At 47.8% G+C, this 22,965-nt stretch overlaps 9 protein-coding genes across 9 annotated transcripts; 5 read left to right on the forward strand and 4 right to left on the reverse strand.

Annotated features, from left to right (window-relative positions):
• Positions 1 to 393: 393 nt before the first annotated feature.
• LY89DRAFT_663481 (uncharacterized protein) lies at positions 394 to 2,552 on the forward strand (the record flags this gene model as incomplete). Its single annotated transcript, XM_018212708.1, has 3 exons — positions 394 to 867; positions 926 to 2,380; positions 2,430 to 2,552. 3 exons carry the CDS (start codon positions 394 to 396, stop codon positions 2,550 to 2,552), a joined length of 2,052 nt encoding a protein of 683 aa, XP_018077352.1.
• Positions 2,553 to 5,682: 3,130 nt separating this feature from the next.
• LY89DRAFT_679823 (uncharacterized protein) lies at positions 5,683 to 6,016 on the reverse strand. Its single transcript, XM_018213945.1, has one exon. The coding sequence runs from the start codon at positions 5,963 to 5,965 to the stop codon at positions 5,804 to 5,806; it is 162 nt and encodes a 53-aa protein (XP_018077353.1). The 5' UTR covers positions 5,966 to 6,016; the 3' UTR covers positions 5,683 to 5,803.
• Positions 6,017 to 6,392: 376 nt separating this feature from the next.
• Positions 6,393 to 6,881, reverse strand: LY89DRAFT_713548 (uncharacterized protein; the record flags this gene model as incomplete). The annotated part of the gene is made up of 2 exons (XM_018218060.1): positions 6,393 to 6,566; positions 6,642 to 6,881. 2 exons carry the CDS (start codon positions 6,879 to 6,881, stop codon positions 6,393 to 6,395), a joined length of 414 nt encoding a protein of 137 aa, XP_018077354.1.
• A 617-nt stretch (positions 6,882 to 7,498) lies between these two features.
• On the forward strand, positions 7,499 to 9,921 carry LY89DRAFT_163971 (kinase-like protein). Its single transcript, XM_018205517.1, has 8 exons — positions 7,499 to 7,788; positions 7,900 to 8,008; positions 8,065 to 8,078; positions 8,129 to 8,240; positions 8,293 to 8,497; positions 8,545 to 8,700; positions 8,760 to 9,214; positions 9,266 to 9,921. Exons 1-8 carry the CDS (start codon positions 7,749 to 7,751, stop codon positions 9,861 to 9,863), a joined length of 1,689 nt encoding a protein of 562 aa, XP_018077355.1. The 5' UTR covers positions 7,499 to 7,748; the 3' UTR covers positions 9,864 to 9,921.
• A 2,780-nt stretch (positions 9,922 to 12,701) lies between these two features.
• LY89DRAFT_693311 (PAP1-domain-containing protein) lies at positions 12,702 to 14,734 on the reverse strand (the record flags this gene model as incomplete). Its single annotated transcript, XM_018216625.1, has 3 exons — positions 12,702 to 12,885; positions 12,951 to 14,206; positions 14,267 to 14,734. 3 exons carry the CDS (start codon positions 14,732 to 14,734, stop codon positions 12,702 to 12,704), a joined length of 1,908 nt encoding a protein of 635 aa, XP_018077356.1.
• Positions 14,735 to 16,148: 1,414 nt separating this feature from the next.
• LY89DRAFT_574497 (BSD-domain-containing protein) lies at positions 16,149 to 17,461 on the forward strand (the record flags this gene model as incomplete). The annotated part of the gene is made up of 3 exons (XM_018208747.1): positions 16,149 to 16,328; positions 16,383 to 17,088; positions 17,136 to 17,461. The coding sequence occupies 3 exons, from the start codon at positions 16,149 to 16,151 to the stop codon at positions 17,459 to 17,461; spliced, it is 1,212 nt and encodes a 403-aa protein (XP_018077357.1).
• Positions 17,462 to 17,671: 210 nt separating this feature from the next.
• LY89DRAFT_727789 (uncharacterized protein) lies at positions 17,672 to 18,319 on the reverse strand (the record flags this gene model as incomplete). Its single annotated transcript, XM_018219194.1, has 2 exons — positions 17,672 to 18,210; positions 18,262 to 18,319. 2 exons carry the CDS (start codon positions 18,317 to 18,319, stop codon positions 17,672 to 17,674), a joined length of 597 nt encoding a protein of 198 aa, XP_018077358.1.
• A 159-nt stretch (positions 18,320 to 18,478) lies between these two features.
• On the forward strand, positions 18,479 to 21,887 carry LY89DRAFT_776829 (alpha/beta-hydrolase). The gene is made up of 5 exons (XM_018222082.1): positions 18,479 to 18,772; positions 18,829 to 19,300; positions 19,400 to 19,541; positions 19,591 to 20,482; positions 20,533 to 21,887. The coding sequence occupies exons 1-5, from the start codon at positions 18,704 to 18,706 to the stop codon at positions 21,733 to 21,735; spliced, it is 2,778 nt and encodes a 925-aa protein (XP_018077359.1). The 5' UTR covers positions 18,479 to 18,703; the 3' UTR covers positions 21,736 to 21,887.
• Positions 21,888 to 22,041: 154 nt separating this feature from the next.
• LY89DRAFT_693315 (uncharacterized protein) lies at positions 22,042 to 22,951 on the forward strand (the record flags this gene model as incomplete). Its single annotated transcript, XM_018216626.1, has 2 exons — positions 22,042 to 22,069; positions 22,320 to 22,951. The coding sequence occupies 2 exons, from the start codon at positions 22,042 to 22,044 to the stop codon at positions 22,949 to 22,951; spliced, it is 660 nt and encodes a 219-aa protein (XP_018077360.1).
• Positions 22,952 to 22,965: the final 14 nt, after the last annotated feature.

The raw sequence follows: 22,965 nt of genomic DNA on the forward strand, positions 1-22,965 counted from the left end.
AAAAAAAGAGCAGCGGCCGCTAGCGCCTCATATGAAAGCGGCTCGCTGGTTGCTCCAGCAAGCTTGAACGCGCTTCTCGGAAGAGCTCCACTCACCCAACTTTGTTGTTGCCAAAGCCAAACAACCACCAAGGAAGGACATTCGAAAAGACCGCTTCCTAGCATTATCCCCACCACGCTCCTTGACATTGTGTACTCGAGACCTTTGCAGTCCTGTCGAACGAGTATTCAATCATCTTTCTCAATGCTATTATAGAGCCGTCCCAAGCTGGTCGGACGTGTATTGTCGCGTGCACCCCACTCCCTCGCCCAAGTCCTGAGCTGCCCAAGGGACTGAGAATACCTTCTTATGGCAGCAGTATCACTATCACCCTCACCTCATCATCTCTCCACCATGTCGGGGAGACGATTGCCCTTGTCGAGCAATCCCAATGCCGCCAATTCGCCCTTCAGAGCAGTCGCGAATGCAGCATCCAAGCAGAAGCGATCGTATGCCACTGTCCAGCGTGAAGAAGCTTATGGCCAACCACCGCCAGCAAAGAAGCAGATGCTAGCTTCCCACCACCAAGATTTATTAAAGACTCCTCCACGTCAACAATCAACACAATCGTCCCTCGAAGGTCGTGTTTATACTCGAAAGTCCAATACCTCACAGCAATCCTCATTCGAGAGGCAAAGTGCTGCCGTATCAGAGAAGCCACAGCAGGTGGTTACAAAGGCTGAGAAGACTTCGGGAGAGAATTTGGAAACAATCAGGGCGTGGCAGAAGCACTACCGAAAGATTTTCCCAACCTTCGTATTTTGGTTCGAAGGTGTGCCAGCGGACGTTCGCACCAAGTATTCCAAGCTTGTGATTGAACTTGGTGCAGTATGTTGACGATATTTTCTAATAATTTAAATTATACATGCACTGACAAGTTTTACAGCGAGAAGAAAAGTTCTTTTCGAATGCAGTCACCCACGTTGTTACTACTCGAAATATTCCTCCCGAGCATCAGGTTTCAGCTGAAGCAGTAACATCGTCCACCAACGACTCCCAGTCGCAGAATAGTCAACCCCAGACAATCAATCCATCGTTGCTTGATCGATCATCCGAATCCACTAACGCACAATCGGACTTCGGAACAAAGGCCAAGTTTACGTTCGAAGCCCCAGGCGGTAGGCGATTGGCTTCTAACGCACAAGATGCAGAAGTTAGGAGGAATCAAGGACGCAATGCAGACGTCTTGTACAAAGCTCGAGAATTGGGGATGAAAATATGGGCGTTCGAGAAATTGCAGCGAATAACGCGTGTTATGCTCGAGGGCGACACGAGCAGTCAAACAAGCCATGGGCACAATACGAGAAGCAATGCAACGCCTGCCAACAATCCTCGTGCAGGTCATGATGCAGATCTATCTCAGCTACTACGCAATGAGAGGATCCATGGACCATCCGATCGTGATCCGACAGTAGCCACGAAGGAGATAACTCTATTCAAAGGACCGTTCATTTACATTCACGATATCGATGAGAGGCAGAGACCGATCATGGTTCGCGAATATTCCAAAGTTGCAAACAAAGAGGATGGCGATTGGCCACAGTTCCGTAGTGTTGCTAACGGAAAATGTCCTTTTATTGAAGAGGTCGACTACAGCCGCCGAGAAGTCGAGAAGGAGAAAGAGATCATCAGGCTACAGAAGCAGCAGGAGAAGGAGAAGGCCATGGTGCCTAGGACTCGTGCAGCTGCCGCATTCGAAGCAGCGAAGATGCAGCCTCCAAGACCTGTCACTGGTAAACGACCATTGGCAGATCTGGACAATGGCTCGAATCGAAGTGCAAGTGTCTCGAGCAGACAAGCGAACCCGTTTGCTCCCAATAAAAGCTCAATGGCTCTCAAGACAGATCCCGAGGCTTCCTCGAGAGGCAATCAGAATGCTTTTGTTAGTCGGGCCGGTGCTGGTCGTTTGTTTGGAGGAGAACCAGTTGCCTCCGGACTTCAACCGTCCAATCTAACCTCCGCTATTCGTTCTCAGATGATCTCTTCCACTGCAGCTCAACCAGGGGCCAAGGCAGGAACCAGCAAAGAGCTCCATGGCCTGCAGAGGAAGGTCTTGGAAAAGAACAGTGGGGGCCCAGGTTCTCATGGGCTGGCAAGCTCCCACCGCATGACTGATGTTAGTGCTACTGCAAGGGACGACGCTCCAGCTCGTGTAGTGAAGAAACAAGACAAATTGGCTCTTATCGAAGAGAATGTCAATCCCTCTGAAGCAGATGAAAATGCAAGAAAAACCGAGGCTGCCCGAAAGGTCAAAGCAGTCCAACAGAGAAAGCTTGAGAAGAGAGATCCCAAGCCAGGTTATTGTGAGAATTGTCAGGATAAGTTTGAGGATTTTGAAGAGGTAAGCCTTTTATTCTTCAAGCTAGAATCATCTCACTGACTTGTAATAGCACGTTCTATCACGAAAGCACCGCAGATTTGCTGAGAGAGTCGAGAACTGGAAGGAACTCGACTCGTTACTGAATCAACTTGCACGACCACTTCGCGATTCCCAAGATGGATACGACTATTGACGAGTTCGAGACTTCGTTCAATCACCGAGATTACGCGATGCAGTCAACGTTTTATGAGAAGCATCATCATAATAAAGGCGTCTCGGGAGAGGATTCTGCTTTGCTATGGCTTCTTGCTCATGCTGGTTTCTTTTTACTTCTTTTTGCTTTGCGACTATACCAAAGACTTCGACGCATTTCAAGCCTGGCTTGCGAGCATTGGCGGCGGGAGCGGGCATTTTTATGGGCTGCATTTACATAGGCGTCTTGCTTTTCGTCGTCTTGTGGGGCTTTTCATCGTTACTATTGTTGCTTGTGCAAAAGGGTTGACTGTCTGGAGGCATGCTATCCCAGAGCTGTCTATGTAATCTTTCAATGTAGATACAGATGTGTTGGTATGAAAAGATTATTCAAGATCAAAATGGTCTCTCAGTGATTTCATTCCAACGTCACTAAAGCCATTCGTATGGTCTAAATACAGTTGGCAGTTCATACAATCATTCTATGTGTCCCAGTCAAGCCTTTTTAGGCTTTGCCGACACAATGTCTCATATTTTCTTTTCGACTCGCTCCCCCGCTTTGAAGTCAACTCTCAAGTTTGCTTGATACTCTCAGCCAGCTGTGCACAGTCGGTTTCTTGCAGTTCCTTGCCGTAGTAAGTTTTTCAATTCGTATCATCAAAAGTACCTTAACTTTTTAGTATATCTTTCCAGTAGTGGGAAAGGAGGAGGCATCTTAGTTCATGACTAAGTTAAATTGAATAGCTCTAGTCTAGGATGTGTCTATCTTTAACGCCCAAGGGAGAGATCTTCTAAATTGAATATCTCTATCGTTGTGTCTTTACAAAGGCTCCCGAGTTCTCTGCACTTACTCACTTGTATACTCACATACCGATCACTTTTTGCACCAACCAAAGTTTTTTCTGAACGAAAACAAATGAACGACACTTGCAAAATTTATACTCATGAAACAATTGTAGATTGTTTCCACGGGTAGTTCTATTCATGTAAACCTTCCTTCCGTTCATCCAATCTTACCGCCTGCTTCAAAACACCTGATCTATGATCGTTGAAGTTCTAGCGTGTAAAAGTAATAAGATATCCACAAGGATCGTATTATGCCGGTTGTCTAAAGTGCACGAGTCAAGAGCCCTTGTAAAAGAAGAACAGATTACATCTGGTATCAAACTGGATAATTATCGTTCCGCTTCGAGCTCCGAGCTAAGCCAAGAGGAATTATTCCCGAACGCGGGTGAGCTAACCCCATATATGTATAAGATGGACTTATATCCAAACAAAGTGGGGATCCCATAATAAAGAGATAGCCGCTGAGATAAAGCACACGAGAGAGGATTGGGGAGATCTGCTGCTTAATCAAATGGTCTTGGTGAACTAGCCCTGGAAAATCCCGTTTGTGGGCGAAATCTAATATATGGAAGATAGTGATGATACTCGAACATTATTGAGGTGACTAGCAGTTAGTTACATATCTGGGCTCCCTCTTTGTAGGAACCAACAACAAAGAGAAACAAGATGACTCGATGCTTTCTATTGACTGATAAAACCAAATCTCAACTAGGCACAATAGTAAAGGCTGATGTATCATGAAGGAGGGAAAATTATGCAGCAAGCTCAGAGAGGAACCATAGAAGAATTAGGTCCGCTTGGACGCTTGGATCTTGCGATGACATACTTAAACAAACAAGTCTTAGTGTATATCAAAAGATTAAACCAGATGAAAAGCATATGTCTAACTGTTGCCGCTTGTCAACGGGACGCTATCAGATATCTTCCTGAAACAGTGGTGCCCGGTACTTGAGCAGTAGCACCATCCGTTCAGCCCCTTGAGAATCTCCATAGCCCTTATACTTGGCGAGCAAGTGACATCGCTGGAAGCCAAGACAGGCTCCACAGACACACAGAACTAGATTCTCGGAATTCCCCCACGTCAAAGATGCTTCCCCCAGAAGTTGTTCCCACCCTATGAATGGTGGATCAGTAGTTCGCCACGCCAACGATGCCATCATCATACGCAGCTCTTCTGAAAAAACCTTCAGACAGAAAATCAGAACTCTATGCGGGTATCTAGAGAACTCTTTACGCGAACATTGCAGCAACGGGCCCGTGCAGTCCATGCACATGCGTATTGCCCACGTATGAGGAGGAAACACCTGGTCAATGGGCCAATGTAACATCAACACCAGAAATGGGAACCCGGAAGAAGCACCCGGGTGCTTGTACGGCTTCGCTCTTAAAACCACTTGACTATCAAGAGTTCCGAGTCAGATGGTAAAAGGGGGTGGAAATTAGGAAGCGAGTATGCCGTATCACATTGTACCCCGCAGCAAACAACGGAAGAGGAATGCATTTCCAAAGGGTGGGTTAAGTTATCACCCGCTCACACAAAAGTCCGAGACCCTTGCACTCGACTTTAGATTTTAGACATGCTTGTGCGCTGAAGTGTTGGGTGCTATAAACAGCCTAGAGAACTCTGCGAGTCTTGTCGGAGAGACCGATAATAGTGGACGGGTTGTCTTGCACTGTTTATGGCGTTTCTATTGTCTCGTCCCGGTTCCGAGACCGAAGGGCTTGTCGTGAAGAAGAGCTTAATGCTTTCCTGCGGCAAGGCTGCACAGAACGGGAGGGTGGTTTCGAATTTGTGGAGGTCAGCAAGATGTTCTAGAAGCGTTTTAATGCACAGCGGGAAATTCTCAGCATGACGCAGCCAAGCAACAGCAGCAATACGCCTTTGCTAGCCAAATTTTCCTTCTAGAAGGGGTCGAAGGACATGTGTCTTGCAGCTCCTCAATGCGTTGCAAGTTTGTATGGGAAGCTGCAGGTATGAATATTGATTTTGGCAGGAAAATAATGGGCATGCCCCTGCATGTACACGTGGGAAAATTTCCTTTTGCGAGGTTACGACTTTGTGAAGGAGGTGCTTCTATGAGTGTTAGTTTTCCCGTGATGTGATACATACGAGATATCCGACCAAATATTGTCAGACTGCTGATCATGGTGCGCGCTCGCGGCGCATTTAATTTAGACATCCTTCTAGAAGGATTCGAAGCTTCCATAAGGCTTGGCGCCGATCCTGTCCTTCAAAGTCCGAAGAAGCCGCCGCCGCCGCACCCTTTTTCTCGTTTTCTCGGTCAGCATTAAGCGTCCATGGTCTCCAGAGTGGTACTGACATCTGATCTTAGTCGACTCCAAGCGAAGTCTCATCCTAAATATATCTGCTTCGGACTTCTGTAAAATGGAGAAGTACGTACCGGACTAGGGCGCTGAAACAACAAGGGCTTGTCTCATGGCTGCTGGCAGCAGGTTGCTGATCAGCAATCCTTGACCATTTTTTTTAAGTCCGATGAACTGATCGTGAAATAAAGTCGGGCCCAAGAGGGAAAGGATGGGATATCGATGCGCAACGCACGAGCACATCTGCAAGCACTTTGGAGAGACACACCGCATCTATGACCGAATGCACAGAAGGATTATTAAAGAAATTTGGAAAGTTCTCAGACGTCGTGCTCGTTGGCCGAATAGAAGTCTTTCCCTTTATCTCACGGAACATGGGGGCGTCTGCTGGAATTCATTGTGGGTGCACCACAGCTGGAGCAATACTGGAGGAATCGGTAAGAACTAGGGTTACCGGCTGGGATGCTGACAGGCGACTTTATTGGGAATCTCTCGCAAGATTGTTCCCGCTACCACTCATGGGGCTGAGAGCGAAGAGGTCCTGTGATGTTTGCTCTGCACGCAATATCTGCTACCCTTCGTGGTGCTCCGAGATTGGCAGCCTTCGGGACAGCGTTTCTCGACTCTGGCCAACGAAGATATTCTCATGAGGACCGAATACTCCCTCATGTCAAGACTGTGGGCAACCGATTGCTGATTGCTGACATATGTAGCATGGGCGCTGGGTACCTAGGTACTCCTCCATCTCGTAGAATTTCTGACTCATCCGCTGCAGTAGTGGCCCAGTGGGTTCGGCGTGGTACAAGACCTCGTGGAGACTACCGGTAGCGTTACAGTCAGTACTCTGTGGTGCAGTAGTACACAGGACAGTAAAAATAAAGGACGATGGAATGAGAGTGCAAGCAGCAATTACACGTACCAGAGGCGTGCAGATGCGGCGATGGCAGTCCCTAGTCCTTCTCAGGAATCGTCGTGCTTCCTTCCCATGCCAAACTTCGGTGTGTGAGGGCGCGCCGGGGGCACGACATGTGCGGCCCATGCAACAGACCATGCCAAAGCCATGTGCTTCCACCTGAGATCCACTGACCGATGGAGCCATGAGCCATGCAGCGGTCGCTCCAGGGGCGTGTCGGGGCCGAACCCAGCCAGTCAGGGCCATTGGAAGCCAGTCGTAGGCCTTCTACAGCTAACGCAATCTGCTCTGGCGGCGCTGATGCGCCAGTCCTCGCTGCTCCAAGCAAAGAGACCTGCTCTCGTTATCGGCAAGGCAGGCCAGGGCAGGGCAGCACACTGGACAGGCCCTCCTAAAGGTCCAAGGAGGGAAATTCTAGGGTCGAGCCTCGAGCATCAAGCGTCGGGTCGAGCAGCTAAAGAAGGTGGACAACAACAGCTGCTACTTGTACCGTTGTTTTCTCTCCCTCTTGCTTGTGGGGCATCAAAACTGGACCTTTTCCCCCTCAAGAACTGCCTGCCGCAGCCCATGCATCCTCTCCCTGCTCGTCCAAGGTTCCGGTTGTCGTTGTGAATTGCTAGAAAAGGGTGTCCAGTCCGGGAATCACGATTCAAAGTGGCCTGGGGAAAAAAGCTAGAGGCTTCCACCACCACCATCGAGATAGACAACCCGCCAGACGTGCACACGAACAGTCTCACTCTTATCCAGAAGAAACGTTCTAGAAATCTCCTTTGTCCGGATCGGGTGTCATTCGGGACGGCGGCCATTTCCACTAAGGATTGGATTGCATTTCGTTGTGTTTTTGTTGTTGAAGGGAGACGACCGCGAAGGAAGGAGACCGACTGGAAGCCCTTCACCGACCCGAATCGAGAACTCTATTTATTGCGGCATATCGCTTCGACCTCAGATATACCCATATTATTCCTGACTTCCATCTCCGAACGACGTCGTTTTTCCCAGGCTTGATTTCGGTGCATGCAAGAAGTCATCGCGTTTTAACATGCCGGCGGCCAAAATTACTTACATCCAAGACCCAACTCATCAGGAAGACCGGCTGGCGTCACCACCGCGCCAATGGGGAACAAAGAAAGCTCAATCTGCTTCAACGACGAAGGCAAGTTCCCAATCATCCATTACCGGCATCTGCCAGTGCCATTCCGTCTCTTTACATGGGTTTCCAATCATCCCCAGTCAGTCTGGGTTGCTAACGTTTATCTCTACTCAGTGAGCCTCAACCACTTCCGCTTGCTTCGAGTCGTAGGAAAGGGTGCCTTCGGAAAGGTGCGGATTGTCGAACGGAAAGATACGAATCTTCAGTTTGCGCTCAAGTATATGTAAGTTCCCCGGCTATTGTTCAATTGCTGTCAGATACTAATACTGTGCTCGTTAGTCGCAAAGATGAAGGCAAGAGTCCTGGAGCCACACACTCTGTCATCTACTAATATAGTCTGCAGTTGTTCGGTCAGAGAGCGTGCGGAATATTCTACGGGAGAGAAGGATGCTGGAGCATTTGAATTATCAATTCATTTGCAATCTCCGATATAGTTTCCAGGACATTGAGTACATGTGAGTTCACCAATTCTAATTTGGCATCACTCTCACTAATGGACGCTCTTAGGTACCTAGTAGTTGATCTGATGAACGGTGGTGATCTTCGATTCCATATTTCGAGAAAGACGTTCACCGAAGAGGCGGTCAGGTTCTGGATTGCGGAGTTGGGATGTGCTCTCAGATATATACACAAACAAGGGATCATTCATCGAGATATCAAGCCTGACAATGTCTTGTTAGACTCTGAAGGCCATATCCACTTGGCAGATTTTGTGAGTAGGAAACGGCTGCGTGTGAAATTTATACTGACTATCGATAGAATGTTGCCTCGGACTTCACACCTGGAAAGCCATTGACGAGTAAATCGGGAACTCTTGCGTACCTTGCACCAGAGGTCTACAAAGGCCACGGCTATTCTTGTGGTGCAGATTGGTGGTCGTTGGGTGTACTTTTCTACGAGTGTATTTACAACAAGGTACTGAACCCCGAGCCCTATTATTTGATATCTGTCGTGTTGCTAATACCAAGCCGCAGAGACCTTTCGAAGGTAGTACACAAACGACGCTGGCAGCCCAGATCACGAAGGCTGCGCCAAAATTCCCGATCACAGATCCGGCAGTGTCTATGCCATGCCTGCATGCTATTAGTTCCGCACTTGAGGAGGATCCCGCCAAGAGAATGGGCTCTGCCAGCTTTCACAGCTTCACCGACAACCCCTTCTTCCGAGCCATAGACTTTGAAGCTTTGGAGAGGAAGGAAGTCGAGCCAGTCTTTGTACCATCATCAGAGAAGACCAATTTTGACGCAACCTACGATCTCGAGGAACTGTTATTGGAGGAAGCACCATTAGAAGCCCGGGCACGCCGACAGAAACCAAGAGAGCAACTTAAGGACGATGCTACCGACAAGGAAATTCGAGAAGATGAACTTTACAAGATGATCGAATCCCAGTTCACGCCGTTCGATTACACAACAGCAGCGTACGAGAGGTCAGCATCTGCCCTGGATCCATTGTGAAACCTTACTAACACTATTAGCAGATACGTTGGAGCCATAGACCCGAACTCAACCAACAGCGGCCCTTCAACTGACTGGACACAACCCGCGCCGATGGGTCAAGATCCCGAAGGAAGTGTAGCAGGAAGTGCTTCACGCTCAATTAGTAGACGGTCAACTTCGCGAAGAAGGAAGAATTCCCGATCACAGCCACCCTCACTCTCTGGCTCGCCGCCTTTGCCTGGCCAGCAGCCACCTCTTCCACAGGGGCAACAAGCTGGCCAAGCAGCGTCCAGTAAACCATCTGGCCTCAGACAAGTATCTAATCAAGGAGCTCAAGCTAACGTACCTCTTTCTCCTTACCAACCATCGTATTCGAGACTTCAGCGGCCGACTGGAACTCGGAAAGAGTCGGTGGGTGGTGGAATGCAGGTCGTATTAGGGGAGACAGGTAGCTGGTCTGAACTGGCTAAGCACGACACGACATTGCCTGCTGATGCAAAGCTTGAAGTCGCTGCAAAACCTACTGGAATGCTCTCTTTCCTGGGAAGGAAGAAAGGTCGAGGACACAGCCCAAAGCCGCAAGAGCGAGGAATTCTGGGTAAGGAGGGTGCGAGAGTCGTCATCGCTAGTGGTGATTGAGCAACACAAGAAAAGACAGGCAATACTGGATTCGGACAGCCACCAAGGCTGAAGACATGCCTTCGGTCATGTTCCCAGAGGGCAGCATTCATGGTGCTTTTCAAGCAAGGATGGGATCAAGGGTCAGGAATCATAACTTTTGGACGAACAGAATGTTTCGGTGTATTGCATGGCAAGGCTGGGAAATACATGGCATAGCAATACTGCATGAACGTATTGAAGCAGGAGCTTCGAAATAATTTGCTGGAGAACTTCGCATCTCCCTTTTGCTTGGAGGACATTTGGCAATTTAAGGGGTTGCGATTAGGCATAGGTAGATGGTGGCTCTTTACGGAACAGGTGGCATGTGTGAATTGAAAGATACCACGGTGGTTGGCCAGATTGCAAATGGCTTGTAAATATGATACCAATATCAGTGCTTGTGTCCATTTCCTTACTTCTTGTTTGTGTTCTATAGATTTTTGTTTTGAGTAATGTGTTGTCTGTCCAGTCCTCGACGAGGCATGGAGCCTTGAATGATTGTCTTCAACGCATAAAATATAAAGATGATACTGTTAGTTCTATTCGTCTTTATTTTATTAGTCGATCTTCTATTGCAATGCTTCCCAAGAGGAAGGAAAATTTGGCAGAGTATGATACGCCGACTACAGACACTTATTTGACTATACCAGAGGCGTTCATGTTTTGTATGACCATTTGACTGCTGCCCTGGGGAAGTGAAGCGAAGTTGAACATCCAAATTTCTTAACTAAGCGAGAGAAAGGGGGAGAAACGGGTCTTACGTCTTAAGGTTCGTGAGCAATTTCCCTTATATATTGCAGTTTAGCACATAGCAAGTAGACAGAGACTAGTATATCTCTGTCTTATCGTATGACACAGAGGAACCCCGGACAAGCCAGCACTGGATGAAAACGTTCGATCTGCAAGAGTTTCGCAGGCTTCTTACCTAGTCCGCTCTTTCCAAAACTATAAACATCCAGTCCTCCACAACAGATTTCATTATCGTTGATCAGCTCCCCGCAATCAGATAGCTAATAATAAATATAGATATCAAGCTGATACTGAGAAACGCCCAATAGGAACTCAGAGCGACGAATGTTTGTGCTACGTGGGACAGATTGGCGGTTCTGAAAATGCGGACCTTTGCAGGGATAAAAACGAAATGCATGTAACTCATCGAGGTGCATATATACATGCCATACCCTCATTGTCTGAAACGAGCCGAGAGAGATGATTATGTGTATTTAAGTTTGCTTTTCTTAATGTTGCAAAATAAGTTGTGTTTTGGTGGTCGGGAAATGCTGTTGTTGGGGATAAAGTCAGCCTGCCATTCATGAACGGCGGGTGCCATATACAAACAACCTACCATTCGTGAATGGCGGGGACCTTATTCATAAACAGCAACTGTTTACGTATGGACTAGGACATATCTAAAGCTCTACCAGGAGGACCGAATTCGAAAATGAACAAGATTGAACGCACTAGCTGGCGGGCTGCTTTTGATCCTTTCCTTGCCTGTTACACGAAATAATTCACCTCCACTAGTTGATTCCAACTTTTTTGTTGCATACCTACGAAATGAGGGGTAGATACACAATTCACTACCAGCTGCTTTGGACTTTTCGTTGCATGTCTACGAAATGAGGGGTAAGTACAAAACTCACCACTCGTTACTTCTGATCATTATTCTCGTTGCGTATCTACAAAATCACAAAACTCACTGCAACTTGCTTCTAGTCCTTTACTTCCGCTGCACATCTACGAATTACAAGACTCACTACCACGGACCAAGGCCTCACATTCTAGCGAGACATCCCTATCACTACTGCCTACTCAATAAATTGGCTGATTACGACATCTTGATCATCCCGGGGAGAAGAGAATGGGGAGCCATTCGAACTTATCAAAGTATATTTTGCTCCTTGTTTAAAAACAAACAAAGTAAAGATGAAGCTTTGAAAGGAGCGAGGATTCTGATAAGTGTCTGCACAGGTTGTCTATTCTTAGCTTCCTTCTACTCACCGCTTCTGATTTTCGTTGCGTGTCTACGAAGGAAGTGAAAAAAAGGGGTAAAGAGATTCACTGACTCTCCAGTGTCCTTTCGTTGCATGTCTACGAGATTAAGCGAAGCGAATCTACCCCTTTTTGCTTGTTTCATTGCATGTCTACCAATCACCAAGGAGAGGATACTCTCTTTTTTGACATCTTGACGAGAAGTGAGATAGGGACAGTTCGCTTTCTCGCGCTAGATAGAAAAACTTAGGACACAACTTACAGAAGAAGAGTGGAACATTCAGAAGAACTCATCTCGGCATCTTGGCTTTAGAGACCATCCAGCAGCTGAAACGGTTTCCAGGTTGGTCTGCCAATTAGCACCCATTACTTCCCAATCTTTGCTTCTTGGTAACATGGGGGGCTCGAAGATGTTCATGAGTTGAAATGAATGGAAATGGTGATGAAAGTGACAACAAAATAAGATCTTTCAACAGCGCTAGCAAAACAGAATCCAAGCATAAAATGGCACTTGTAGCCAGCACAATATCTCACTCAGATCAAATCATAGAGATGTGTTTGGTATTGTATTCAGTAGCACGGTAGCACAAATAGAATCAACCTCAGCGAATGATCGTTCCATCAAGTCCTAAAAAGCAAGAGCAAACACCTCCCTACCCAGCCAAATTCAAATGAAGACATAATCCGTTATTCCTCAAGATCCATGAAATGGTCATGCGTGACGCCATTATTTGACCGCCGTATCCCATAACCGTGGCTCATCTATGGATGGCCTTTTATGTAAGAACGCCTCCGGTCCCAAAATGCTGTTGGTGTCAAGCGGCTTTAAGCCTTATTCGCCTTCTCGGTCGCCTTCTGCTCGACGTAAGATTTCATAATCTTATTGAAATCTGATTCGTTGACTACAGCGCCAGTCTCAGAGCATTTGGCCTTCTTTTGGAGATCTTTACAAAGGAGGTCAAGATCGAATTCACCATCTTTGACCTTGGGGCAAGCTTGCAGACGATCCCTGGGCAGAGTTAGCGAAATGTCCTGGTAGAGCTATGTCATGTCAATCAACTCGAGGAACCATACCAGATCGTATTGCAGTTGAGCATTTGCGTCGTGTCCTCACCAGGCACGACTTCATCATCCTCATTCTGTTTCTCATCGATTTGCGCAACCAAGTCCTTCTTTGGTGGTACTGGACTCGGTGCAATATTGAATGGGCTGTTGAATTCTGGGAGGGCGAATGCATCTCGGAAGAAGGTGTCACTGAAGGCTTCACCTGCAAGAATGTTCTCCTGAGGCTCGCGGTAATCGCCGAAGAGCTGTGGATCAAACTGGTTGCCATTTTGTTGTGCGAACCAGTCGATGCCATTGACGTCGAAATTATTGTTCTCAAAGTTTCCTGGAGGCGAAGGCTCAGACATTGTACGGGGAATGGGATTGTTGGGATTGCCACAAGCCATGTTAAGCTTGTCGCAGAAGGTGAGCTCACCTTCGGTGGATACAGCAGAGTTCTCCTCTCCAATTGTTGTCAATGTGCTGTCAAGAGGCTTGTTGTAAACTGGGGATTGCATGGTCGGCTCTGGAGAAGTACCACAAGACGAGCTTGCGCCATGATTCGAATTTGAGGAAGCAGACGGTGAGCTGTAAGAGGTATTGTGACCAGTGCTTCCATTCTGAGCCGAATCCGTGCTTGACCTTGATCCGTTGGATACGTTATTGGTACTATTGTTTGCAAAGAAGTCGAATGGTGGTGTCTTGCCGACACTGTCTAGAAGTGAAGGACTGAAAAGACCTGAGAGACTCGACATGTCTCCTCCATCAATATTGGCAGGTGTCTGGGTCAATGACGCAACTGAAGCATTGCCAGCTGTGAACTGCATTGATTGATTGCGAGGACTGATCTGACCTCTCTCAATAGGACTTGGAGTCTGTTGTGTGGAGAGAGATGGCGATGAAGAGCTTCTATTACCATTGGTAACCGTAGCAGTGGCTGAAGCAGGGCCAGGAAGGCGACCAAATCTGGGGAACTCGAATTGGAAATTGACGTCATTCGGATTATTGGCTGCTCCGTTGGTAAGTCCCTTGCCAGCGAGGTAGGGTGGCAATCCGCCGTTCTGTGACGAGCTTCGGTTGACCCCGCCCGTCAACGACAGACGCTTTCGGTATTCGCGCAGTTCCATCGACATCTTCTCAATTTGTGCCCGAAGGATACTGTTTTCATGATTGGCAGACTCTGAAGCCTTCTGGAGATCTTCAACCTTTGTCTCCAAATCCTTAAGATGCTTTTCCTTGCGCTCCCGGAAAGCTCGTTGAGCTGCACGATTCTGGGCCTTGCGCTTCTGAAGAGAGTATCAGCAACTATCCAATGCGATAAGATGAATCTCGTTTGAATGACTTACAGAGGTAGGCTCGGAAGTCAAAGGCTTTCTGCCAGGCTTCTTGGATGACTTCTCGTCACCCTCGCGTCTTTTCCCGCCACCTTCCTCCTCTTCATCGTCATCAGGGTGACTGCGCTTGTCGTGAGTATCAGCATCGCCATCCGAAGAGGTTCCTGGCAATTTGCCGATCATCTGTCCTTGAGAATCATTGCTAAAGTCGTAATCGAAGCTGCCATCAGCGTCGAACTCATAATCGTAGTCAATGAACGGGCTCTCTTCAAAGCCGTTGAGAGTTCCGGATCCCGGAGCTTGGAGCGGGGACTCCGTGAATGAACCAGGCGCCATTGAGATGATTTCGCTAGATTGGAGATTGGAAGTATCTATGTTTGATATCTTGTTGTTGGAATTGAGGGCTGCGAAAAGTAATTCCTCTTGGCGTCTGGAGAGAGTGAAGCTTGGGTTGATGGTACCCTTGGACTGGGAATCCATAAGAGCCTCTTTTAAGAGGAAAGTCTGCGTCGAGAGGAGAAGTTGCGTCAACCTGAGTTCATTCCCAATGCTCAAGAGAGAAGAGGTAGAGGAGGTTGGCGATGTGAAGGAAGATTGAAGCAAAGTGTCAGTCGAGTAAGCTCGCATATGCACACCACCCGCACAAGGCCGTGGGATGTCCAGAACGGCGAGAATATTGCGGCCTCAGTTGGCAACGTGTGTTCTTCTCTTTTCCTGAGATGCGTCTGAGAGTCCAGGTTAGGTCTTTGCAGGGCAGATAGTCATGGGCATTGGACGGATGATGATGGTGGTGGATTCAATTCAACCCCCCTCAAAAAGCTGGTTTGTAATCCACGGGCGACAGCACTAAGTCCGATTGAGATAGAAGTGAGAAGAACGACGCAGCCCCTGACCTGCCTAAGTGCGTGGTATCCCCAGCCAAATCACCACCACACTTAATGCAACCACCAGGAGCAGAAATAAGCCGCAGGAAAGTTTTCCGTTCAAACCAGCATCCAATACTATCCTTTCCATAGAGGACTTGTGACTCAGGCCGCCGAAGGGATCGTGTTACACTGACGCCATCATACCTCGAGTCGTCCTGCTCTCCCGAGCGAGAGGCGAAAATGCCAGCCCTTTGCGGTTATCGCAGGAACGGGATTTACCATGTAAACTATCGCCACAGCAGCAAGCAGGTACAAAGATAGTTACAACTCTATGGGTGTTACACCGCCAAGAAGGGCGTGCTTGACAGATTGAGGCTGTCTAGGCCATTATCGACTTGCATGCGGGGTCTGAAAGATATGATTCACATTTTTATTTTTCATGCTGGTAAGACCGGCCAAAGCTCCGACTTCCCCTCCCTTTCCTCTGGTGGAGTCGGCAGAGGCGGGTTTGGACCCTGACGATTCTTCTTCACAAGCTAATTAAGGATTTTCCTCCAAACCTTTTAACCTATATGTAGTCAAAATGTCGTTACATAGGTAGACTTTTGAGTCTTTGGACTCAATATTGTCTGGTAATCCGTATACTTGATTCAAGTTGCTTCAGCTATTACTACCTTGCGATACATCAAAAGAAGTTCCGGACATTGGACTTGTTGAAAGTCCTCGAGTCATGTCGTACACCAACTTAGCTACATGTCCACAATTCGCGATTAGCTCAAGTACATGTCCCTTTGATCACACACTCTCTCATTTCATTCAATAGAGAGTAATCCTCTTATTTGCCCCCAAAGTGGGATAACCCTGACATAAAATTATTCACGTGATCTGTGTCCCTCTTGCAGACGCGCTAACCCCAATGCGGATGCTGCAGACAACCGTGCCGAGATCGTCACTCCACGACTTCAAGCCTTCATGTGCATATCATTGATGAATTCCTGATACTTTTTCCAGTACTATTAGACGAAGCTATGGATCTTGCTTACGATCATATTCAAGAGGAGGCTCTATCTCCCGATGAGCCATCTGCCAAAGAGGAGAAGAAGCCTGAAACCACCATCAACGCAGACTTCCAAGAAGCGTACAAGGCAATCTCTTCTAGCCCGTGGGGTGCCAGATTGGGAGGCTTCTTTGGAAGTGTTGTCAAGCAGGTAAGCTTTGGATCTGCTTTGCTTTGGTCGCAAAAAGTCGCTCATAGATCGTAGGGAGAGAGTGTTTACAAAGAGGCCCAGAAAGAGCTCACTGAGGTGGGACAAGAAGCTTCGCAAGGCTTCACTGATCTCAGATCATCCATAATCAAGCGCACAAGAGGACTCTCACTCGCCCAAACACAAGCTACAGGATCAGGAGAGAAAGCCACCGATGCAGAGGGTGAGAGGGAGTTATCCACATATGAGGCACTCAAGGAGTCCGAGGGTGTACTTGCTAGATTACGATCCGAAGCTGCGAAGCGATTAAAGGAGATTGAAAAGGCCGAAGATGCTGCGGATGAGGCGCTGCTGAAGTTCGGGACAAACATACGGAATTTCCTGAGAGATGCTGTCACGATTGCGTCCCCTTCTGCAGAGTCAGGGAAAGGCAGCACAGTTCTGTTTGAGAGCAAGGATGCTTCTGGAAAGCGGGTTATCCATACAACACGATTCGATGCCCAATTGCATGTCATCCATTCTTCGCTCGACAGCTTCACGAAAGACCCAGTCACTGAGGAGTACGAACCGTGGACCAAAACTTTTAATGTGGAGAGCAAAACAGAGGACATCAGCAAGGATCTGGAGAACTTTGGCGAGCTGAGGACTTCGATGGAGAAGCTTGTCCCTGATACTGTTACATATGAGGATTTCTGGAAACGGTACTACTTCCTGAGACATAGCATCGAAACTGCGGAGGCCAGGAGAAGAGAGCTACTGAAAGGTACGCACTTGTCTGCATTTATCTGAATTGCTACTAACAGGTTACAGGTGCAGCAGCTGAAGCAGAGGAAGAAGTTGGGTGGGACGAGGACTCTGAGGATGAAGGTGCTGGTAAGGCCACCAAAGCAAAGACTGAGGTCGTCCGACCTGCATCGACAGAGTCATCTACCACTCTCCATCCAGCTATTCAAGCCCCAGACCACGCCCTTCTCAAGCCAGAAGAATCACGAAAGTCGCACGACGAGAAATCTCAGGCAGACAGTGATGGTTCCTATGATGTCGTTGGTGCAGCTTCTGGAGCTCCAAGTCGCGCCCCTGGCAGCCCCAAGGATTCCAGGAAAGGGGAGGACAGCGAAGAAGAGGACTGGGAGTAGATATTTTGGGTACGCAGGGTTGTATTTTGTTGATAGGCGTTGAGCTCGCGCAGCATTGGTTCATCGTATTTTATGGCGTTCTGGTGAAGCACTTCTATTCACGAAGCGTTGCAACGATTCTGCATTCCTAGACAGGATGCCAGCAGCATGGATTCCCTCTTGAACGCCCTTTTTAGATGCAAGCATGAATTCAGATCTGTCCACTGTCCCTCATCTCTTCTTCTTGGTGACTTTCGTGAAACCATCCTCGTCGACCTCCGGGACCACTGGCTCTTTTACTCTGACCAATTGCGGGGCTTCCTCCATATCGACATCCTCATCTTCGTCGTCATCCTCTGAAGCATCTGTCTCGTCGTCTTCTTCGTTTCTCTCCTTGTTCTCAAATAGCTTGCCCATATCCTCCTTCCCACCTTTATTATCCCACTTCGATTTCATCTCCTCCACCTCTTTGAAATCGCCTTTCCCACAATCTCTCCTCAGCCTCAGAATCTGCTCCGCAACTTCGTAACCACTCTCATCATCCACATTGACCTCGAACTCATCCAGCATAACCTGTAGCAGGAAAGTTTCCAACCATTCTCCGTCCGCGTCCGGATTTTCGTTCAATAAATCGATCGTCGTTTGTGCGAACCATTCCCGCTTATCGCTGCTATCGGGACCACCCCAGTTGTTCGTCACTGCGAGGGATAATGAAGGCCAGAAGAAGAGGGAGAGTGTGATGCCGAGTTCGAATTGTGCCTGGCATTTTGCTTGCACCATATTAGCATATTTTGAAGACAGTTGAATACAGAACATCATACCTGGTGTAAGAGCACTAGATACTTCCATCGGTCCTGGTAAATGTGTTGCGAAAGCCATGTTCATGTTTCGTCCAAAAAACATGGGGTAGAAACATAAAATTTTATAAGTTTCACAAAATTGTAACAGGGGCCGGATGGACCTCGCTTACCTAGGAAGGAAGCTCAGCTGCTCGGTACAATGACGTCTGGGGGTCAAACTAAAGATTGAGATTACACCCTCGACGATCTCTCAGAGAGCTTCCTATTCCCTTCGCGCCGTCTTCTAATGCTTCTTCCTAATGTGCAATTGTTAAATCCTAATTTTTTTGGCTTCATTCCTTTGGTTTTCGCACACGAGACAGCGAGGTAGAAGCTCACTCTGTGATCTTTGCGCATTTGGTTGCATGTATCGGCCAAGCAGTCCTGCATCAACAATAGGGAAACACCAGGGAAAGGCGACACGATGGTGTTCAACACAGCGACTGTTGGAGGGGCAGTGACTCCTGCTGTTATTTCAACATTTCTGAGCCATGTTCGTACTTCCTTCTGACTTCCTTCTTGACTTCCGGCACGTACTAAATTGTGTAGTACCTCAATCGCAAACCTCTGGCGCAGAAGCCCACGGCGCATATATCCTATGACGAAGGCCTTCACTTAATTCGAAAGTTCCTGATCTATGCGTCCCACCATACCATCGAAGATATCCAACGCTTCACTTCACAATGGGTTCCCCATCCACATTGGGTGAAGGTTGACGAGCTCGAGATCCCCGAAGAGCATATCTCGAAAGCAGCACAAGCTATCCAAGAGCAATTGGGTCACCATGGCATACAGAAAGTTGGAGGAAAGACCTGGTGGCAATGGCGGAGGCCCGGAAGTGAAATGAAGGCCGAATGGATTGAGATGAGAGCAGATTATCATGAGAGAAAGCGTATGAACGACCCGGGAAAGAGGGTTATGCTTTATGTGCATGGTGGTGCATACTTCTTTGGGAGTGTGGATGAGCATCGTTACCAGATGCAGAGACATGCAAGAAAACTGAAGGCTAGAGTTTTTGCTCGGTAAGTCTTGTTACATTGATCTTTAACTATTAATACTAATTTGGTGGTAGTGAGTGTTGACAGACGCTGTTATTTCAAACCCTCTAAATGATTTCTAGCACGCTACAGACTAGCACCTCAATTCCCCTTCCCTTGCGGTCTACATGACTGTATAGCCGCATATCTATACCTTCTCACTGTCCAGGACCCCACTACTATCATACTAGCTGGAGATTCTGCTGGTGGTGGAATGGTTTTGAGGCAAGTTTACAAAATACGCACCTTTAAACCGAGTGTTAACGTAAAATAGTATGCTAGTAATTATGCGAGATAGAGGCATTCCTTTGCCTGCTGGTGCGATTTTAATCTCGCCATGGGTCGACTTAACTCACTCCTTCCCAAGTGTCGCTGGCAATAATCCACTGGATTATATACCTCCACATGGTTTCCATCAACGGCCATCCGCCTCATGGCCACCTCCTAATTCAGATGATCTCCTCGCCATTGAGGAGGGTATTGTTCAGAAGATGGCTCACAACGGGCATGCTTCAGCACCAATGGAGAGCGAAGCCGATGCTGTTCAAGGCTTCCACGTTGACCATCATCCAGAAGCAGGAATGCAGAACGACGATGCATCTAGAAACACTCATCCTGCAAGTAGGCCGACTGCTAACACCGTACCTGGCTCAGGTCATGATCTGTCTATCATGATTGATGGAAAGCTCGTCGAGATCAAGGACCAGATTCAAATGTACGCTACGAATCAACTAATTTCTCATCCATTAGTATCTCCAGTTTTGCAACCATCACTTGGAGGCCTCCCACCGCTGCTCATACAGACTGGAGGAGGTGAAATGCTTCGTGATGAGCAGATATACCTGGCGCACAAAGCAGCAAATCCGAGCAAATACCCTCCTGGAGATGCATTTTTAGATGAAATTCCTCATGATCACAGTAGAGAACAAATTGCACGTTGGAAGCCGACCGACGTTCAATTGCAAGTATGGGACGACTTGTGCCATGTTGCTCCCACACTTAGCTTTACTCGTCCAGCTAAGTACATGTATCGATCGATAGCGCAATTTGGTGCATGGGCACTGGCAAGAGCACAGAAGACGGAGATTGAGATCTTGGACGACGATGATGTCTCGATCATTTCACAGTCCGATTCGGAGAACGACGGACAAGTTGAGACTGAGAAGGTTAGATATGCAGACTCGGGCATGATATACCTTCTGCTAACATCAGACAGGAGAAAGCACAAGCCCAAGCTCGAAGGCAGGCTACTGGTCAGGTCGGAAAGGCTGGAGACCCACTTCCAGCGTTCAAGAACCACATGATTCGACAACGAGTCGATCGTCATGGCAACATCTTTCATCTTGAGCCAGCTTCTGAATTACCAGGATGTAATATGGCAACGGACGAAATTGGTGTCATCAAGGCAGGACCAGTAAGAAAGTGGATGGCAGCAAAGCGAAAGTGGGACACCAAGTATGCGTCTGCGAAGCGTAGTGTCCAGAAAAAGCGCGCCAAAGAAATGGCACAAGGATATCAAGAACTCGGTAATGGAGAAGTCCCACCGCCATCTGCTCTGGCTGGCAGAAGAAAGACTGGCGAAGACCTGAAGGAAGAGAAGAAGAGTCGAAGTATGGGAATGGGTCTGTGGGCTTTATGGGGAAGCAAACATGACGAGAAGGCTCTCAAAAATGAGCAAGATGCAGACAAGGCCCCTGAAACTGCTGTCGCTTCATCCCTGAATGGAGCTGGAGCTCGCCCATTGCACGATACCAAAACAAACAAGAGCCAGACACTTGGCGGAGGAGGTCGACTGGAAGCAAGTCGGAGTAGATCTCGACGACGAACTGTGGTGGACGAGCATCAAACCGAAACTCCTGATGACGTGGACGAGAACACTTCAGCTGCAACACTTCTAGCTCTGAAAAATGCTAAGGTTGGAGAGGTTGGAGATGATCACCTTGCTCCGGAATTTGCTGCCAACAGCGCGAACCCAGCTATCCTGGTCAGAACTCCAACCAACGAGGACACAGAGTATGATTCGAAAAGACCCAAGGCTGCCGGTATCTCCCTTCCGTTTAATATAAAGGGACATCAAGCAACGGCCAGCATGACTACACTTACTAGTGCTGTTGGCGTGCCACCAACTGCAGATGTGCGTACGGAAGGGGTGTTGAGCAGCGGTGTATCGCAGAATGCAGCAGACAGGGAAGCTACAGCTAGTATTAATGGGGCACCAGCAGTGAACGACAAGGTAAAGGGCAAGGAACCGGACATTGAGCCTTCAACTATCCACAAGGGTATCAATGATAGTGCGACAACAGCGAACGAGAGTGATGGAATGGTAGTCGAGAATAGTGAAGTTGGAACGGCTGAGAGACCAATATTGGAGACTTTTATCACAGCTGCTACAGACCTCCCGACTGTTTCGAAAGCATGACCTTTCAGTACAATCTTTTCGAGCTCGTCGTGGTATTGCCTGGATTGGTTGGAGCAATGGTGGAGAAGAGTGCCGGTGTAGATATCCAGATGAATGTATAGCTCCATATACAGTAATTCTCATTGATGTACAATACCAATACCTGCTGGCTTATACTGAAGTAACATCGAGTAAAGCTCACTAAAGAGCCTTTTCTGTTACCAATCGTTTCACTAGTCAGTAATTGTAGAACGCGGCAATTCCCTTACAAAATGTAAACCGAGTTATCAGATTGCGTATCAATCTGAAAGTTCGTCGATACTTTTGATGTTTGACCACACCCCGCTTCAGCCTTGTTCAGCCTTCTGACCCCTGTCTCCTGCCAGTAGCTTAGCTTCGCGCGTTCGTAGACATTGACTGCCTGAACAATCACCTACTTAAGTCCCGACAATTCACTGCCCGCCTGGCTCTCATTCTCAATTCAATTAATACTATTGAAGGAGACAATTACCAGTCTATACCAAACCATATCCCACAATGGCGAATCCCTACGAAGGCAAGCTCCTAAAACCCCCCCACCTCGTACTCCTCTAACAAACAACCAGTCGAGCACAACATCAAAGATGCGCCGGAAGCCCGCACACGAAGACCAGACATGGCCTCATTCTTCTCCCAGCTAAGCCAGGTTGAGACCGACTCCCCCACACACATGAACGACCACGCCATACCGACTCCCGTCGATGTAGCAGCAACCTACAACCTCCTCCGCCTACAATACGAGTCTCTCATCCAGTCTGCTCCCCCCGAATTTGACACCCACGTCCTTGAAGAACTAATTTCCGATATTCGATCTTCTATGGATTCACCTCCGGAAGAAGTACGCGGTGTACCACAAAGTTATCTAGATGAGCTGGAAAGGGTACCTAAGAAGTCATTGAAGAAAACGGACAAATGCCCTATTTGTGCGGACGCATTTCTCGATGATCCGTATCCGTTGGTGGTCGTTTTGCCCTGTCATTCGACTCATATGTTTGACTTGGAGTGTGTGGGGCCGTGGTTGAGATTGAATGGTACTTGTCCTTTGGACAGGAAAGAGTTGATGAAGAAGAAGAAAGAGGAGAAAGTTGTGCCTCGAGAACGTAATCGCAATCAAGAGCCGGGAGAGAAGAAGGATGCTAAGAAGGAAGAAGTGGATCGCTATGATGACGAGGAGGAGTTTGATGATATGTATGCTTGAGGAGTACCTATAGG

The sequence above is a fragment of the Mollisia scopiformis genome (assembly GCF_001500285.1).
Source record: "Mollisia scopiformis unplaced genomic scaffold LY89scaffold_2, whole genome shotgun sequence".
Lineage (NCBI taxonomy): Eukaryota > Fungi > Ascomycota > Leotiomycetes > Helotiales > Mollisiaceae > Mollisia > Mollisia scopiformis.

Excerpts from the sequence above, each read along its gene's own strand:
- LY89DRAFT_776829 (XM_018222082.1), top strand. The coding sequence starts at position 18,704 with ATGGTGTTCAACACAGCGACTGTTGGAGGGGCAGTGACTCCTGCTGTT. Across the intron at positions 19,542-19,590 it reads GGTGGTGGAATGGTTTTGAG|TATGCTAGTAATTATGCGAG; the intron begins GCAAGTTTACAA and ends AACGTAAAATAG. Across the intron at positions 20,483-20,532 it reads GACAAGTTGAGACTGAGAAG|GAGAAAGCACAAGCCCAAGC; the intron begins GTTAGATATGCA and ends AACATCAGACAG.
- LY89DRAFT_163971 (XM_018205517.1), top strand. The coding sequence starts at position 7,749 with ATGGGGAACAAAGAAAGCTCAATCTGCTTCAACGACGAAG. Across the intron at positions 8,498-8,544 it reads ATATCCACTTGGCAGATTTT|AATGTTGCCTCGGACTTCAC; the intron begins GTGAGTAGGAAA and ends GACTATCGATAG. Across the intron at positions 8,701-8,759 it reads ACGAGTGTATTTACAACAAG|AGACCTTTCGAAGGTAGTAC; the intron begins GTACTGAACCCC and ends ACCAAGCCGCAG.
- LY89DRAFT_679823 (XM_018213945.1), bottom strand. The coding sequence starts at position 5,965 with ATGTGCTCGTGCGTTGCGCATCGATATCCCATCCTTTCCCTCTTGGGC.